This window comes from Centruroides vittatus, unplaced genomic scaffold (genome assembly GCF_030686945.1).
Source record: "Centruroides vittatus isolate TY-2023 unplaced genomic scaffold, ASM3068694v2 contig_1057, whole genome shotgun sequence".
NCBI classification, from domain to species: Eukaryota; Metazoa; Arthropoda; class Arachnida; order Scorpiones; family Buthidae; genus Centruroides; species Centruroides vittatus.
The window spans coordinates 1,657,149-1,675,722 of NW_027120684.1; the positions used below are offsets into that span (position 1 = coordinate 1,657,149).

General features: G+C 32.5%; 1 protein-coding gene across 2 annotated transcripts in view; it reads left to right on the forward strand.

Annotated features, from left to right (window-relative positions):
• Positions 1-1,421: 1,421 nt before the first annotated feature.
• LOC136972316 (ribonucleoside-diphosphate reductase large subunit-like) overlaps positions 1,422-18,574 on the forward strand; it is a 62,567-nt gene continuing 45,414 nt past the window's right edge. For both annotated transcript variants that reach the window (XM_067266878.1, XM_067266873.1), the window contains exons 1-5: positions 1,422-1,490; positions 4,793-4,881; positions 5,483-5,660; positions 8,138-8,238; positions 14,142-14,201. In XM_067266878.1, coding sequence (XP_067122979.1) covers positions 1,472-1,490; positions 4,793-4,881; positions 5,483-5,660; positions 8,138-8,238; positions 14,142-14,201 — 447 coding nt within the window. In that variant the 5' untranslated portion in view covers positions 1,422-1,471. The remainder of the gene's footprint in view (positions 1,491-4,792; positions 4,882-5,482; positions 5,661-8,137; positions 8,239-14,141; positions 14,202-18,574) is intronic.

Below are 18,574 nucleotides of genomic sequence, written 5' to 3' on the forward strand. Positions count from 1 at the left end.
AGACCCCGCCAAGTTTGATTTATCCACCCGCAAGTTTCGCCAGCACCTCACTGATAACGAGGAAGGCTTAAGTTTAAAATATGACCTCTGTGGAGCCAGCGGTGTTCTTTCTCTAGGAGCATCTACACCGCCAAATGAATAAGAAAGAGAAAAGTTACAGCTTTTATGGAGATCTTTGCACTTTTCAATTGGTTATATTTCGGCAATCCCTTTACAGAAAAACCCGAAATTTTGCACGCTACCTAAGAAAACAAGTATCTTTCGAACGAGATATTCACATTCATTACAGTCGTATAAATAACTTATAAAGAGGGCCGAATTGCCGAAATCGTAAAAATGTTAGATTACTGCTCTGGGATATTAGGACGGTCGAAAAATAACCTTAGGAATTTTTTAGTAGTAGTCAGGCATTTGGTTATGTCGGGCCTCTCTTTGATCATTTGGTCTTGTGGAGTAGCGAACATAACTGACGCCCGACACTTTATTGGCGCCCTTCTCCTTTACCCAGAAACACATATAGTTATTTTTGGAGACTATTTGGGCGCCCTTCTGAGAGTTGCGCCTGATGCATGATACATCCCCTTGCACTCCCCTCGCTACGCTACTGATTCGGATATCCCATTGTTGGCTTGGCCGAACCCATAATGAGCTTGCTAAAAAGAGGCCCTTCTAGTGCTTACAGGGCGAAAAGAGTTAACAAAAAAAAAAAAATTTTGAAAAAGAAGGTTCTGTTATCACCCACAGAGAGGGGGTTTCAAAAAGTGTTTTTTTTTTTTTTTTTAACTCTTTCGCCCTGTCGGCAGTAAGAGGGCTTCTTTTAGAAAGCCCATTATGGGTTCGGCCAGGCCCACAATGGGGCGACCGGGTGGTGAGGGACGGGGCCCGACATTCATTCATTCATTCATGTTTATTGACTGTAAAATAATTTTCAATTCCCTGTACCTGCCAGAGGCACAACCAGGGAGAAAACATACAATTACAATAGTTTACAATTGAAATAGTACTGAACATGGACGAGTACAGATGCAACAGAGTGGGAAATCACAGAAAAATGAAAGTACAGTATCCGCGCGTCAGCTTAATGGGGCCCGACATATCCAAACGGACCACCCCCTGAAAAATTCCTGGGAATTATTCGCCCCGTTCGGATTCGATCCCGGATCCTCCAGATCGGTAGGCTGCCACCTTGACCGCTCGGTTATCCGGCCGTCTCGAAAAGTGTTTAAGATTATTGATAGATTTTTTTAATTCAAATAATATAAACTGTTAATTATAATTTTTATAACAGATAATTAATTTTATTTCTATACAAAAATAGATAAGTTTTAATGAATCTGTTTTGAAAATATAATATTAAAATTTTAAAATACAAAGTTTTTGACGCCAGAGGGTGTTATTAAAATTTGCCGGGAAATTTGTAGATAATTTGTAAATGTTTGATTGATTGATAGGCCATTTGAGTAAGTCCAAGATGTATGTAGTGAAAAGAGGTATTTGAAACGTTACGTGCTCGTTTATTATATATTAAATGAAATTATGAAGCGATTTAATCATAATCTTCCTGTGTTTATATAGCTTACTTTTGCAAATATATAGATCAAATTACCCATCGATTTGATATGATATATATAAAAGTACACTAGTAAGCACTTCTTGAGGATTCAAATGTGGTATCCATAAACCAGAATCGGGAATTACTTCTTTAAATTGACAAAATTTAGTATCTTTTTAGATGCTAACAATACATTTTAGCATTCTGTTGATGCCATTTGATATGCTTTACAGGTATACTTTAAGTTGAAGTAGCCTATCTATAAATGTCAAATGATATAAAGTCAACTAAGTTACTTGAAATACAGTGGAGTTTTGGTCAGCTGTCAGTATTATTAGTTTTTGATATCACAGCAGAGGTTGGAAATATACTTTTGTAGTGAACTCTGAACAAGGAAATCCACTTAATGGTTTCTGTAGACTTTTTTTTATTCCAAACTAATACATAGAATTCAATACAATAATGGTTAACATAAACATCGACTTAAAGTAATCAAGAATTAATAACATGAAGTTCCAATAAAATATGAAAAAAACTTAAAGTTTTTTGAGTATTAGACACAAGATCATGTTATTAATTAAACACGTGGCTTCCTTCCCATCTTTATTTAATTGATACGGTACTTCTACACGTTTCGGGCTTTTGGCCCCTCATCAGTCAACATTAAACATGCAATGGCACTTGTACACCACAAGTTTGCATTTTACAAACGAGAAGAATGAGGTGACTGCATCAACACCATAAAATTCACGTACATTGTTAAATAGACGCAACATATTCCCATCTTCCCATCAAAGTTAATGGATATACTTGGCTGAGTTCTTTCAAACATTTACTTTGGCACATTACAAGGTCGGAAAAAATCTCTCTAAATCTACAATAGTATAGTTTTATTCTGTGTCCTGAAGGTCTATCTTAAAGTTTTTTATTTATTTTTGTAGGAAGATCATGAACTAGCTTATGGCTTGATACAACAACTTTATTCTGTGACATGAATTTAGAGTGCTTTAGAATTCCTCTACAGTCATCAATTATCTTAATAAAGTCTGTTACATGTGTTTTTTTCTGACTTAACAAAGTTTAAATTCATTATCAGCAAACTGTAATGAAATTTGATACAGACATAAATTAAAATTCCAGAATGGAGTAGTTTCTGAAAGTATTAGTTTCAAATTTTTTTTTTTTTTTGTAAAACATTGTAATCTTCAACTACGTTGAAGCAAGATTTCAATTCGGATAAACATATAATGAAAGAAAATAACAGACAGTGTGGTTCTCTACAATTGGAATAAGTAACTTTAATTCATTTTTATATTCAAAAATTTCAGGATTTAAAGTTTAAGCTGACAATAAACATATTATATGGAAGTATGGAATGTCATTTTATACTACAGTTTTTTTTTTTTTTGTTTGTTTTTAAAATTATGGAAATCTCATTTAGAAGCACTTTGATAGAACAAATAAAATCTTGCATTATATTTAAAAATACAAAAATGTTAAGATTTTTTTAATGATATTACTGAATACTGTTTTTGATTAATGTCAACAATTACAACAGAATTGATGAATTCTGACATTCATCTTGTCAGATATTTTGCTGCATTCTTTGTTGGAATTAACAAATGGAAGAATGATAGGAAGAATGGGGGAATTAAGAAATCGATCTTCAATACTGTCTTGATCTCTATTCTTGTTACTCCCAATTAACTTAATCAGTATAAATCTTACTATAATTAACTTTTGTTGTATAAATATATTATTGCATAGGGTTTCACGAGGTTAACACTAAGAAGAATTTACTTTATTTCTAAAATCAATATAACAAAACTACATCTTCAAATTAATTTTCATAAAATTGTCATTTGACGAAATTCTACAATCACAGAGACACAGTCTAAAACCTTTCACAGTGTTGTATAGAGAACCAAGAAACGTTTTCGGCCTCCATCGAGGCCTTCTTCATGTTGAGAACTAAAAGTAAGAGTTATCCCCCCACAACTGCCAGAACGGTATATTTCGTAAAATAAATAACCTGCGTGTCTTTATGTTAAGCACTCCAGTGTTACTAGAAGATGTTGTTATTGCATTCTACAATCAATATAGCATTTAAAATTACATGACTTTAAAAGAGCTATGACTATGTTTACTGATTTCTATTCTATGTTTACTGATTTCTATTCAGTATTCTATTTAATTTACAAGAGCATTCATAGTCTTTTCTATTTATATGGATTCTTTTGGATTATTTCAGCATATCAAATGACATCAATTGTTATTTTCTACGAGAGAATATATTCAGAGAAAATTTTTAATAAAAAAATATTGTAACATTTTCTTTTAAGATAATTAATGAAAAAATATAAATGATTTACATTGATTTATAAAATTATAGAGAAAAATGGCCATATTCATTAATTAAGTGATTTACTAATAATAACTGTTATTATTAGTAAATCACTATCACTCATTAAAATTTTATTAATATTGATAGACAGTGTTCTTAAACTTTTATATAGTAAGAATCTGGCATGAGAAAATAATTATTTATTTTATACTTCATGGAAACTGCAAGGAGATATTTCTTGCAGTTTCTTGGTGATATTTTTGCACTTCTAAAATCTGTTTTAATTTTTATGATATTTTTTCTATTTTGTATTTTATATTTTTGAAAAATTTTAATTTTCTCAGTCTAAAACAAAATTTTGGTTCTCTTCACCAAAGATAAACTGTGAATTTTATAATATAAATTATGATTGTTATATAGGATTGTTCAAAAGTAACATACTAGAAGATACTTCCATGCATAGCATTTATGTATCATATGGTACATTGTAGGGAAAACATAATTTACAGTGTAAATCATCAAGATGAATCATCTGTACAGTTAATTATTTAATGCTTATTTAATGATTACACGTTCCTCTGACAGTGCCTGTTATGGTACTGTACATATGCTTCCATGCTGTACGGTACATGAAAGCAGCATCGTAACTTTTATGCGCCCGGTGCGAGCATCTGTAACTATGACCCAAAACTTGGTCCAGGTCATTTCTGCACCTCCCAGGGTCTACGCCCTCTGCCTGGGCACCACTGGCACCGTCCTAGTTACAGCACTGCATGAAAGCATTCTTTATGCATTACTTTTGAATAATCCTGTTTGTTAAATTGTAACATCTTCATATTATTAAATAATTATTTAATGTACAGTGTAAAATGATTCATATCTATGCATATTTACAGATGGGCGTAGAGAAAGTGTTTTATTTGATAAAATTAGTTCCAGAATCCAAAAACTTTGCTGGGGATTAGATAGAAACTTTATTGATCCAGTAAGTATGCAATTAAAAGCAAATTAATGATCAAATAATATTGAAATGTAATTTAATTTTAAAAAGTAAGACAATATTTTATTTAAAAAATCTCATAATAATTATATGACAGTTCCATGTGTTAAATGATTTTCATTGTTATCTTTCTGGGAGAAAAAATCTGAATTGATGGTGATAAAGTTTTGATGATAATCATTAATGAATGATCAAACATTTTGAAGATTTTGGAAGAAAAGATCAACTAAGAAAGGGGCTTTAAACAATGTAACATTTGCCATTATCACACCAATTAGGTTACTTGGATCTCCATCCGATCTTAAGCCAAATAATGTCATTTAATAATTTATTAAGTAACCTTATGCTAGCACAAATGTAATCTATCTGAATTTGTTGGTACAGTTTTAAAATGTCTCGTGAAATTACTGATATATATTTTTCTTTAATACAGATGTTCACAAATGATAAATGTAAAAAAATATAATAGATTTTAAATGGAAAACTAAATTTTGAAAAATGTTATATATAGAGTTATTTTACTAATTAGTTGTTATTTGAAGTATCTTTAAAATCATAATATAAAAATTTGAAATTATAATTATAGCCAGCAATTACAATGAAAGTTATAAGTGGATTATATCCTGGTATAACAACAGTTGAACTAGACAATTTAGCAGCAGAAACTGCAATTAGTATGGCAACTATTCATATTGATTATTCAACTCTTGCTACTCGTATTGCTGTTTCAAATCTTCAAAAGGAAACAAAACAGTTATTTAGTGGTAAGTGAAATGAATTATTTTATGATTATTAAATCATAATTTTATTTATCAGACTTATTTCTATCAGTAATAAAATTAAAATACTCAGAAAACAGATTCAAGAATAGTGCTGAACACTATAGAAATTTTTGTACATAGGTACCTAAGATTATTTGAGTAATACTGTGTTTTATAAACTGTGATTGATGGATCCTTGGGATTCACAAATGTTCTTGAGTTCTCTGAAGAAGCATATTATATCATAGAATAAAAAAAAAGAAAAATACTATTTATAATATTTACCTTTATTAAAACACAATTAATTTGAAATTAAAAAATATAGAATCATTTAAATTAAAATTTTTAAATCTTAAAGCCATCATTTTAAAAACACTTAAAAAAAAAAAATATAATAATAATAATTACGTACTTCAAAGCCTGTTACCAGTGTGAAACTAACAACGAAAAAACATTTTTCCACAAATGTTTTTGAACCCTCAACGGTTCTTCTTCCAGTGTTGGTTAGTGTTGATTTCTTTTAATAATAATAATTTAATTCTCCTCTAGGAGTATTCCAAAAGTTTTTATTTATTAAGAAAAGATGAAATTTGAGCAACACTGGGGTAATGCATGTCTTTATAATATTTTATACAAAGACATACAGTTTTCCCAACTTTTCAAAAATTTGTATTAACTTTTTTTCTTAAGATTTAAGCAAGGATGGCAAATGTTATAAAATTAAATTCTTTTAATTTTATAACAACATTTCAATTACATCCATATAATTTTCCTAATAATTTACTTCAACACTAAATCTAAGCCAATGTAATTTGTTTACTGTGATCTGTAATAGCACTTCTATTTTCACTACATCTCAGACTGATACTTGGAAGACATTTTGTTGTTTGGAAGACATCAGCTTACTTTGGTCATATATTTATCCATTGAATACATTAATATTTGAGACTATGGAATGTTAAAACATTAAAAACATGCATCCTTAACACTTCCCTCAACACTTTCCCTATAGAATATATGTGTAAATGATATTAAAACGATTCCAACATCAAGCATTAACTGAAAAAATAAAAATAAAAATTTTGAATGATCTATAATCAGTTTACTGTAAACTTTGTGCAGGAAACAAAGCAGTAAAGTAGCAATCTCATCACCGTACGCTACAAAATTTCTCTCTGCATTACCTGTCTCATTATAGAAGTAACCTATAGGAGCCACCTTTGTTTAATCAAACTAGTGAGTGAGATTTACCTGGTGTTACATTTGAGAATTTGCACAAAGTAGAAATACATTAAAATTTCTGAAGATTCCTCTTTAAATGTATAACTAGAGATGACATAATATTGAATTTTGCTAATATAATTTGATACCAATAATTTTCCAACTAATCTGATACTTGCTTATATCCATACTCTTCAGATAATACTGATAATAAATGAATGCCTGAAAGCTTGTTGGTTTAAAAAATATTCACTTAGTTCACTAACCATCTAAATTCAAATATAAAGAAATAAAGTCAATTTATGGGTTTTTTTTTCAGATCAGGCCCTATGCGATTATAATTGTCTAGTTTTCCTATACCTAATTCAGGTCTTGTTTAGGAAAATTTCAGACATACCATGAATAAATTTATATCATCATAGAAAACTTGCCAGTTTAGAAAAAAATTCATAGCCAAATTACCAACTGGCTTGATATATATGACCAAATCTGGTAATAAATCATCTGACCAGGTAACATTGCTCACATATTGCTCATCCATCACTGAAAGCATATCTGGTCTTTTATAATAGTGCTGTTGTAATAATTCTTTAATAGTTTTTCTGTTACTCTATTGAGTGAAAAAGACAAAATTAGTGCTTTAAAAAAAAAATATTGTAATCCCATCTACTGATAATATTTCAAAGATAGTAAAGTAAAAATAAAATTGTACTCAGAAGATCATATTGATAAAAGGAGAACAAAAAGACAACACACTTCAATGGAGGATGAGTGGCTATGTAAAAATGCAAATAATATACAAGAGCCATTAACCTGATATTTTCCATTCTTATAGCTAGAGATTAACTTTGCAGAATAACTTTATATGAACATATCTACTGAGTTAATTTAATTTTTCTTTTGCATTATAAAATTGGTTTTTAAAATAAATATATTTAATATCACTTCAGATATTTTAAGTAAAAGTTTTAAAACTAATATTAATTATTTATGAAGAAGAATTATAAAATGCAACAGAGGAGAGCATTGCAAACTAACAAAATTTTATTATAATCTTATAATGAATATGAGAATTATCTAGAAATTTGACTTTTTCATTTAGCTTCTTGTTTGGATTTGTATTAAGTTATTATATCAGTAACCTAATAGTACTGTTTTTTCTGAAACTTGACTTTGACTAGGTTGCTGAAATAATAATTTAGAAATTTGATGATAAAATAAATCTTCACAGTTTAAATTATATCTTAAATATTTTACAGATGTTATCACTGATTTATTTAATGCAGTTGATTCCCATTCTAAAGGCAGAACACCATTAATATCAGAAGAAGTTTATCAAATAGTAATGAAATATGCAGAAGTAAGATTTGATATTATTTTCAATATTTCTTTACCTATTCAAAAATAATGATTTAATTTATTATTATAGTTTTTATTATTTTATTTAATGATTTTACCAGAAACATAATGTTGACAAATTAGTTTTATCAACATTTATCAACTTACAGTAATTTGAAATTGATAAATTTGATTGATGAACCAAAAATTTTGACAGTTGTCTGAGTAAATGCAAATATATATATATATATATATATATATATATATATATATATATATATTGATAAATTTCATAAATAGCAACTAATAAGTTTAAGAAACATTTATTAGATTTTAAATTAGTTGCTCTTCAGTATTAGCTGTAATTTTTATTATCCAACTGTCAGCCAAATTAATTGGGCAATATTATGCTACAATTAATAATGTGAAGTTCCAGAATGGGTTGAAATCAAAATTTAATTTCAAGTTGTTAAAGAGAAAACACTATAGCCAAGTCAGACCAAAGGTCACATAAGTTATGTAAGAGAGAGAAGAGAGAAAAACTAGTTGTCAAAACAAACACGACATAAAGATGAATGACATAACCAATTGGAAAGAATGTCATCCTGGGAAGATGGAACTCTGACATGAGTGCTGATAAACAGTTGATCTAGGTTAAAAATTTGGAAAAGAGGAAAGATTTAATGTTTAAAGAAACATCGCATGTGATCATTAAAATTCTGAGTTGACAGAAAACAGAAACAATGGGCTAAATTATGAGAGTGTGGCTTATAGTTCTATCAACAATCTCTGATCAGAGTTAACAAAAAAAGGTGCTTCAAAACAGACCTTTCTTGCAACCCGACCAGGTCTCAGTTCTCACCTGTAGACAAAGGAGAGACCAATCGGGAAGCAAGAAAGGGGACATGGGGCCGATCAGAAATACGGATGGAGGGAGAAAATCTATAAAATTTGACATATCAAGGTCGAAGAGAGTCTCCCTCCAGATTACACACTTTAAATTATGTGTTGCTGAAATCATCCTGTGGTCATCTTCTGCTGGACCAAGCACCACATCTCTGTCATCTGTCCATCAATGCCACAATCTAATGAACTCTTCTCGCCTGCCCTGGGGCCTGCATACATCCTGCAGGAACAACAAGAGACACCTCAATCCACTGAGACCATTGTAAATCATTTCAAATATGTAAGCATACTTCTGCCATAATAAATGGTTTCCTTTGTAAAACACTTGTCATTTCTGTCTCCGTTACCACTACCTGCGGATGACCCTAGTTTTCTTGATGCGGGATTAACTGATTCCACCTGAAAGTTGGTGAGCTTACAATGATTAGAAATTATAGGTAGATGTTAGGCACCATCTCTTATTAAAAGTGGAAACTATAATTTAATATAATTTAGAATAGTCTGGAATGAAAGAATCAGAGTGGGAGTCAAACCTCAACCTCTGCTTATCATGTTGTGCACTGACCAGTTATGCCACCCAGACCTTTGAGCAACTCTTCCCTTTCAGATGCATTTAAACTTTAGATACAGCCATCCAATGGTTACCCATGGTGTCGACTGGGGATGCATTCAATGCCCACTGGCCTACTTCGACATGGCACTCAACCAGCTTTTTTTTTTTTTTCTAAATTATGTGTGTGTGTATTAAAATAAAAATGAATTACAATAATTTTTATACTGTGATTTTAAGTTCAAATATTAAAATAAATTTAAAATTGCATAATGATAAATAATCAGAAATGATTGATAATCATTAATCAACAACTAACTGATTGCTTTGTGTCAGCTAATAAAAATGTATTAAAAATTCTAAGAATGAAAAATTTGAAAAAACTGAATGAATTAAAAAAATGCAAATTATCATTAAAATGACTTCATTTGTACACTCCTCAAAAGTGAAATCACAACATCACAAAGGAATGTGCATAGCCACAAGCAAATTGCAAGACTGGTAGAGGTGACAGAGATATGCAAATGATCAAGTTTGAGTATGCATTGAGTCATGAGGTACCTAAAATTGGGCTATAAAGACCAGCAGCCAGCTCAGGCTGCAAATGCTTTTAGTGACAGTTTTCCACAGCTAAACTTTTGAAGAAGTGTAGAAAAGGCCTCAGAGATGACAGTGAACTGAATACCACCAGTTAACGGCTTGGGAGAGAGACCATATCCTGGAGCTTTGTGATCTCAGTTTGTCAATGCATACAGTTGCCATGTATGTTGGCATGATATGAGTATCATCTGACAATGTGTGAAATGATGGACACAGGAACATCTGCCAAAGAGGGAGTGGATTGCACTGGCACATGACAGAACACACAGACTTGCAGATTTGTTGAACGGTCCATTGGGGACTGTTCACCATTGTACATGACATCTAAAGCCACTTGTTGCCATCAAAAGGGCCATCTTTGTCCACCATTATCATTTGCAATAGGCTGGATGAAGTGAGGCTGCACACAAGACAACCAACAACAGAGTGCCATTAACCTCTCAACACAGGGCTGCAAACCTGATGTAGTGTCATTGTCATTGCAACTGGTCTACTGAATGTTATCAAGTATTGCTTACAGGTGAATCTTGCTTCTGTCTGTGTAGGATTGATGGTCACGGACTGGTGTAGCAGTATCCTTGAGATTGCTACATGCCAGCTTTTTTTTCCAAGCATCACAGTGGCCCCATACTGGGCATCACAGTTTGGAGAAGCATCATGTTCAATCAGCAGACAGCCCCAGTGCACATTTCTGGTATACTGACAGTAGACTAGTACATCACATGAATTGTGGAGTCTGTAGCTGGTGCAAGCTGCATCTGACACAGTGTTCCAGCAAGACAATGCCCAGCTGCATGTCACATGGTAAATTCTTACCAGCCTGAACACATCTTTCCATGGCCGGCAGCCTCACTGGATCTCTCTCGTATCAAACACCTGTGGGGCTTTGTCCTACATGAGACTACTGCACCAGAGACTACTGCCACATACCATAGATGACATGCACACTGCAGTGGATGCAGCTTAGCAAGGTTACCTCAGGCAACCATTAATTCACCTCATTGATAGTATGCTTTGTTATATAGTGGCCTATATAGTTTCCCATGCGGATCATATATACTACTGAATAAACAGCTGTCTCTGTTGCATATCTTTGTTTGTTCTTTTAATCATTTGCATACCAGTCCTGCAGTATGCATGTAGCTACAACGAATCATTTTTTTCGATTTGTTGTATACGACCTTTCAGGTCTATTGGCCTATTATCCTTTAATTGATGTATCAAAAGTAAATGAATCTTTTATAAAAAAAACTTTTATTGTGAAATTTTGGAATTCCTTGTAAAGAAATTGTTTCCCAGGTAAATCCTGCACTGGTAAAACTTTTATTTATACAAGAAATTTTAAAAAGCTTTGTTGTAGGAAGAATATTCAAGGGAAAAATTTTACAAATTTGTAGGAAAGCTCCAAAACCTTTGTGGATGCATAGCATTGTGCCTGTCCTACGAATATGTATGGCTTCTGTGTTAGATAAAGCCCTATGTTGACTGAAGAGAGGCATTGCCCGAAACGTGGTACCATGCATGTAACCTGTATCAACTAAATAAAATGGAATATCGCCTAGTGTTGAAAAAATAACGCACCTTGAGTTTGTGAATTAACAGAATTAAATAACACAGTTTCAGAAGAACAAAATTTACATAACATTAAAAATGTTTCTGTGTGCCATGCTTTACATGCACAAACACAAGATACATTAATAAAAATTTGCCATAAATGAAAGTGCTGCATCAGTATGTGTACTCTTATAAACAGTGATACAATCCAGGTAGAGGCAAAGGGTGAATTCTTTTTCAAGAGAATTTCAGAAACTTAAACAAATGAAAAAAGCACATGCTTGCCTACTTTTTATAAAGCATTATAAATAATAAAAGTAGTTATTTTTATTATAAATTTTTAAATTAAAAACTGGCAAAAATTTTTGTTCTCTTATTTGAAGTTTCTGGTTATGCTATTGCATATAGAGCATATTTTTTTAGTAAACAAGATCATTTTCTCTATGTATGGAAACTTAATCACTTTGCAGAGTAAATAGTTTGTTATACTTTATTACAATTTTTAAATTTAAATTGTAAAGTTAAATTATAGTAATATGTGTAATGCAAAATATTATAATATTGTGAGTCTCAGCACTACATACTTTGTTTACTTAACTACATCCTAACATAACTTTCTAACAATACCATTTTGTCGAATAACTGTCAACTTTCACATCTGGGAGTTAATCGTTCGGTAAGTTCTCAGCAGCTAAGTGACACTTTCTCATAACCTCCCGACCTATTGTTGCAAGTTCATGTTGAATATAACAACCGAATTTTTGGTCAGTCGTTGCCTGTTCTTCCAACAGTGCAGTCGTCGCCAATCCCACAACAGAGTATCATCCCTTATCTAGTGCTTAATCTAGTGCTAACGGATGTACCTAGTTCCTGCAGATACTTCAGTTCAATGGATATTTCCTCGTCTACAGGTATGCATTTAGAAGACAAACTCTATCTCAGGGGACTAAGATATATGACTATATGATTGAGAACAAGAACACCTCCCAGGAATGAGCATCAGACTATTTTCGAACATCATCACCTCAAGGTATTTATCGCCATGCAAATCTTATGTAAACTCTCTCTCAAGGACCGTGAAATTAGGCCTATCTAACCCTATTTTAGCTATTACATTTACTATCAAGAAACTAATGTATTAAATATGTATTCCGAGACCGTGTCTTCTCTTTATTTGTATTTATATTCACTACTAGGTGTATTAAGAGACACAAGGCTTTTTTACATCTTTATTTCTGGTTCTTCAGCATATGGAAGAACCAGAAATAAAGATGTAAAAAAGCCTTGTGTCTCTTAATACACCTAGTAGTGAATATAAATACAAATTAATGTATTGTAATGTAATGTTTTACGTCCTTTACAAATAAACATCGTTTCGTTAACCTAGTCTCTGCGTGAGTCACTTCTGGTACACTGTCTCTCGCTCCATCCCAAATCTGAGCGCCCATGCACATGACTGAATAAACACACCGTCTCAGATTCTGTGTCAGTCAAAACATGGTGATGTCTATCATGATGAGGCACTAAAGAGATGCTGACCTTCCCGTCACACTGGTGTCAGAAGTGGGATTGATATTTTGCGATAACTTTAGACAAATTGCAATGGGATGGAGGCCAGTGGAGAAAGATGTATGTGTGGAGAGACAGCAGGAGGTGCCGTGTAAGTGGACTTGGGGACATGATTCCTTTAATACTGTCTTTTGCAGGGGACTCTGACGGCCTTAAGGTTACTGACTTTTTCGAGTCACTAGACAAAATAGAGAAACTAACCAATTGGGCCAAGGTGCAGTGCTTAGGGGTTGCAAAACTAAAATTAACGGGTATAGCCCAGGATTTTGCATGGAAGGATGCGAAGATGAGGAAGGTAGAGACATACAACGAATTTAAGAGACTCATGATCAAGAGATTTGAGAGGGAACCAATTTCTTTATGGCTGCAAAAATTTCATGTTTGCATCTAGGTGCGGGACAAGGATGTACAAACCTATGCAGTACAATTACAAACCCTAGTAATGGACATGATTGTAGAACAAACTAGTGGCGACAATAGGTCAGGAGGTTATGAGAAAGTGTCACTTAGCTGCTGAGAACTTACCAGACGATTAACTCCCGGTGTGAAAGTTGACAGTTATTCAACAAAATGGTATTTTTAGAAAGTTATGTTAGGATGTAGTTAAGTAAACAAAGTACGTAGTGCTGAGTTTCACAATATATACCTTTTATTAATATATGATAATACAGCTTTAATTTAAAAAATTGTAATATAAGCTTCTAAAATAATTTTTTAAAATTCTTTTATTTTTTTTCCAATTTCAGAAATTGAATTTAGCTATCCAGTATGAAAGAGATTACAACTATAGTTATTTTGGATTTAAGGTAATTTTTTGATTTCTATAATTTTTATTAATTTATATTCTAGAAGAATTGAGTTTATTCTCAAAATTTGATGAACCAATTTTGATAAAACTTTGCCATTTTCCATTGATTGCAATAAGGAATCCAAATATGTAATAAAAAAATAGGACCATGACTTCATTTTTCAGATAAAATGGAGTCAAAGTGGCAATGTCCATGCTCCCTAACACAATTGTCCATGCACAATGGAATATAGAGGCAAAAATAAAAACAAAAACATTGCACGTGCTTAACAGAAAATGAGTGCAAAAAAACAAACAAAACACAAGAAAAAACAATTAGTATTGATTGTTTTACTCGTGGATCTCTGTGTTGACAAGAACAAGGATCAATTTTATAAGCTTTGATAGAAGTATGATATCATTAGTAAGAGTAAGGAATTGACACCTAGTTCTTATCAGGTCTTTCACATGAAAAAGAAGTTTTGTCTCAAAGTCAATGGATGTGAAATGAACCATGAAATTTAAATTCAACAGGCTAATGTTATGGTCATTAATGAGAGAAAATGTATATCAGTGAAAGTTGGTCAAATGAAATTTAATTGGTCAGCCTGATATTTGAACAAACATATTCAGTGAATATCTGACCAATTTGACCATTGCTATTTTTACCTGTGTCAGACTGTCAGTGAGTTCCTAGAGATTTAGAATTTTAAGTATTAAGTTTCCTTAATATATCATTTTTCTGAGTGAAGATGGGTATCTCGGCTATTAATGAGATAAAATAAGGACAATAAAATTATAAAGGGTACATTCGTTAAGTCAAACGAGTTAAACGAGAATGACGTCATCGTTATTCTTGTTTCGTTAGACTTTTCGAACGATTCGTTATAACTAAATGGCTGTTTCTAAAATCGAAGATACGAATGTTGCTAGTGCAGCCTTATCCAAAACATTTTTCTTAGATTGCTTCGGACGGACAGTTATTTCAATCATTTCACCTTTTAATTCACAATTTAAACACTCGAGTAGATCTAGAAACATCGATATCGTCGGGCGCCATTTTCTTAATGAAGTAAACTAACTCTTTCCTTTGTGAGCTTCGTTAGAGTTTCGTTCGATATGTCATCACCGCGGAGCATGCGCACTGAGCGAGACTACTACTTTCCGAACGATTCGTTACTAATGCGTTTAACTCATTCGACTTAACGAACGTACCCAAAATGTTTTAGCAAATGTTTTGCTTGATCAATCAACCTTATTCAGGCAGAACAAGGATTTGAAATGAAACATATTTTAAAAATAAACAAAATTTTGAAACAGTGTAAAGAGTTAAATCATGGTGGGGTGAAAAAAAGATAATATGCAGAGAGAGAGAGAGAAAAAATATTTCCATATGCTTCTAGACATATCAACATTGGCAAATTGAGCAGCATAAATTTTTCTAGCATAACCTAACTTTCTATTGTTCAAAACTTTTTTAAAAATATACTCATTTCAAATTCTTGTTTCTCTGTCTGAAGAAGCTTGAATTAATCAAGCAAAAGTATTTGCTAAAACATTTTTATTTTCAGTAACATCAGCTCAAATTTGTTCATATCATACTGCTATTTAAAAGCATATTAATTGAATCTATACTTTATCATAGATAAAATTATTTAATAAAAATGTAAATCTATTCAAACACTATTTATCATTGTTAAAAAAGAGAACTGAGTGATGTGTTTAGTCAGCCATGTGATGCATATCTTAATTTAAATTCAAATTCTTACTTTGGAGGCAATATTTATAAATGATTATAGATAATTAATTAAAATATACAATGATAATATATAAAAATCTATAACAGATGTAAATGGAATTCTTATAGCAATGTTGATGATGATAAACTTGAAACAAATGTTTAGTTTGATTTATATTGAGGAGTTAGGTTTTAAGTATTTCTAGGTTATGATTAGGGTTTCTCATTTCCCAGTTCTTTGCTTCTTCTGGGATTTCAAGAAAACAGTGATCTGTTTTCCAGGATTTTGGGAAATGCCAGGATATAATTAATTATTTTTAAGATATAAAATAAATTTTGAAATTGAATGATATACTTATTTTTCATTATTTAAGTAATTTAATAATTCCTGCAACCTCCAAAATAATAATATTAACAATGCTGTATAAAATATGTATTAAAAATTACCTTTGAATTACATAGAAATTTCCACAAATAGAAAACATTTACCGTATTTTACGGACTATAAGACGCATTTTTTTCTTCAAAAAATTGCCTCCAAAATTCAGGTGCGTCTTATAGTCCGTAGCATCTTATAGGTATTTAAAAAAAGAAAAAATGCTTAAAAATTAAAGTGTGTCTTATAGTCTGTAGCGTCTTATAGTCCGTAAAATACGGTATTAGAGTTTGTTGGAAACTGCTTACAACAAACAAAAATACCTTTGAATTGAGTTGAAAATTTAAAGAAAAAAATGAACTTGGATCAAACTTCTAACTTAGAAGGTAATTTTTGTTTTTTAAGTAAAACATAATACTAAATTTAATTGTACATTTTTATAATAAGATTTTAAAAAACAAAGATGGTCAATGATTTGATTACTCAATCTGGTTCTTATTTTAGTAATGAAAAGTCCTGCTACCAAGAATGTACTTTCTGATTCAATTGATGTGGATGGAATAGTCTTTAATGCGTTTAAGAGATTGCTGTCTAGTATTCTTGATTTGTCTAATTTCAAATATGCTGGTTGTTTGAAAACTATTTGTCAGAAATGTAAAGGTTGGTAGAGCAGATTTCATGTAGGAATGTGGGTGCAGAAATGCTGCAAGAGGGCGCTGTTGAGTTCGGCAGATGAAAGTGCCTTGCTGGTTTGAATCGTCATTTCCCACATGGATTTTGAGCGACATGCATCGTTACACCAACACAGAGCTTGCCAACATGCATTTCATTATGGGGCTGTGCAAAGAAATGGAGTGGCTGCTCAAAGGATGTACAAGTACATGGAGCGATTTCTGGGTAGGAATTTGCTGGATTGCCGAACATTCAAGTGTCTTCATCGGGAGTTGTGTGCGAGTGGATCAGTTTATGCTTCCAGGCATGATACGGGCACTGAAAGATATCACAGATTTCCCACAGTGGAAGAAGCAGTATTACGCACAGTAGAGGATAGTCCTATAACATGCTCGAGAGCTGTTGGACATGTGTTGAGTGTGAGCCATGCAACTATTTGGAGGACTTTACACGAAGACAGAATGCACCTGTATCATTTGCAGAGAGTGCACGCATTGATCCCTGCCGACTATCCTCTGCATGTCAACTTTGCTCGTTGGTACCTACAGCAGGCTGCAGCCAATCCCACCTTCTCTGCAGATGTTTTATTCACTGATGAGGCTACCTTTTCTTAGTCTGGTATGTTTAACGCCCATAATTCTCACCTTTGGGTTCATGATAACCCACATGGCACAAGAACACATGTTTGGGCAGGCATTGTTTACAATAACCATACATTCTACCTAGTCGTTTAACCGGCCACACATAAGGCATCTTCCTACAAGAGGTCTTACCTGAACTTCTGGTCAATGTTCCTCCAGCTGTTTGCACATGAATGTGGTTCCAGCACAATGTGCCCCAGCTCATTTCAGCATGAATGTCAGGAATCACCTGGACGTTTGTGTATAGCCAGCATTGTATAGGACAGGGCGGACCTGTTCCTTGACCACTGCACTTGGATTTCTTCTTTTGGGATCACATTAAGAGCGTGGTGTACAATAGTCCCATAACATCTGAAGAAGATCTGGTTGCCCGATTGTCTGTTGGAAATGTGCATGACATGTCTGATGTTTTTACTAATGTATGCCAAGCCATGCACCACTGCTGTGAATGTTGCATTGCTTGCTGTTGGTGGTCGCTCTTTCAAGCAGCTATTGTAAACTGCTTGATAAATAAATTGTTGCTTTCCTTTGTCTTTACTTGTCTTTTCACTTACCTGTTGTAAATACTGCCTTATGTGCTAGCACTTGAATGTTGCATTTACGCACCCACATTCCTATATGAAATCTGCTTATTTAGGTCCCCTCTACTTGCTTTCACATTTCTGACATATAGTTTTGAAACACCCTGAATAATAGCTGGATGCTTTAATAGCTTTATATGGCTGCTTTAATAGCTGGATATAGCATCAAGCTTATATCCAGATTTTGCAGTTTGTTTGGCTTTAATAATCAGGTTTATGAAGTAAAACTTCATACTTGCATACTTCATACTTGTATACTCTATACTTGTTTGTATCCTTGCCCAATTTGCACAGTCTGGCATAATGCAGTTATTGAAGCTACTGGGCATGGTTAAAAATTAAGACAGCATCAGCACAATTATTCAAGATATTACAGGTTCTGAA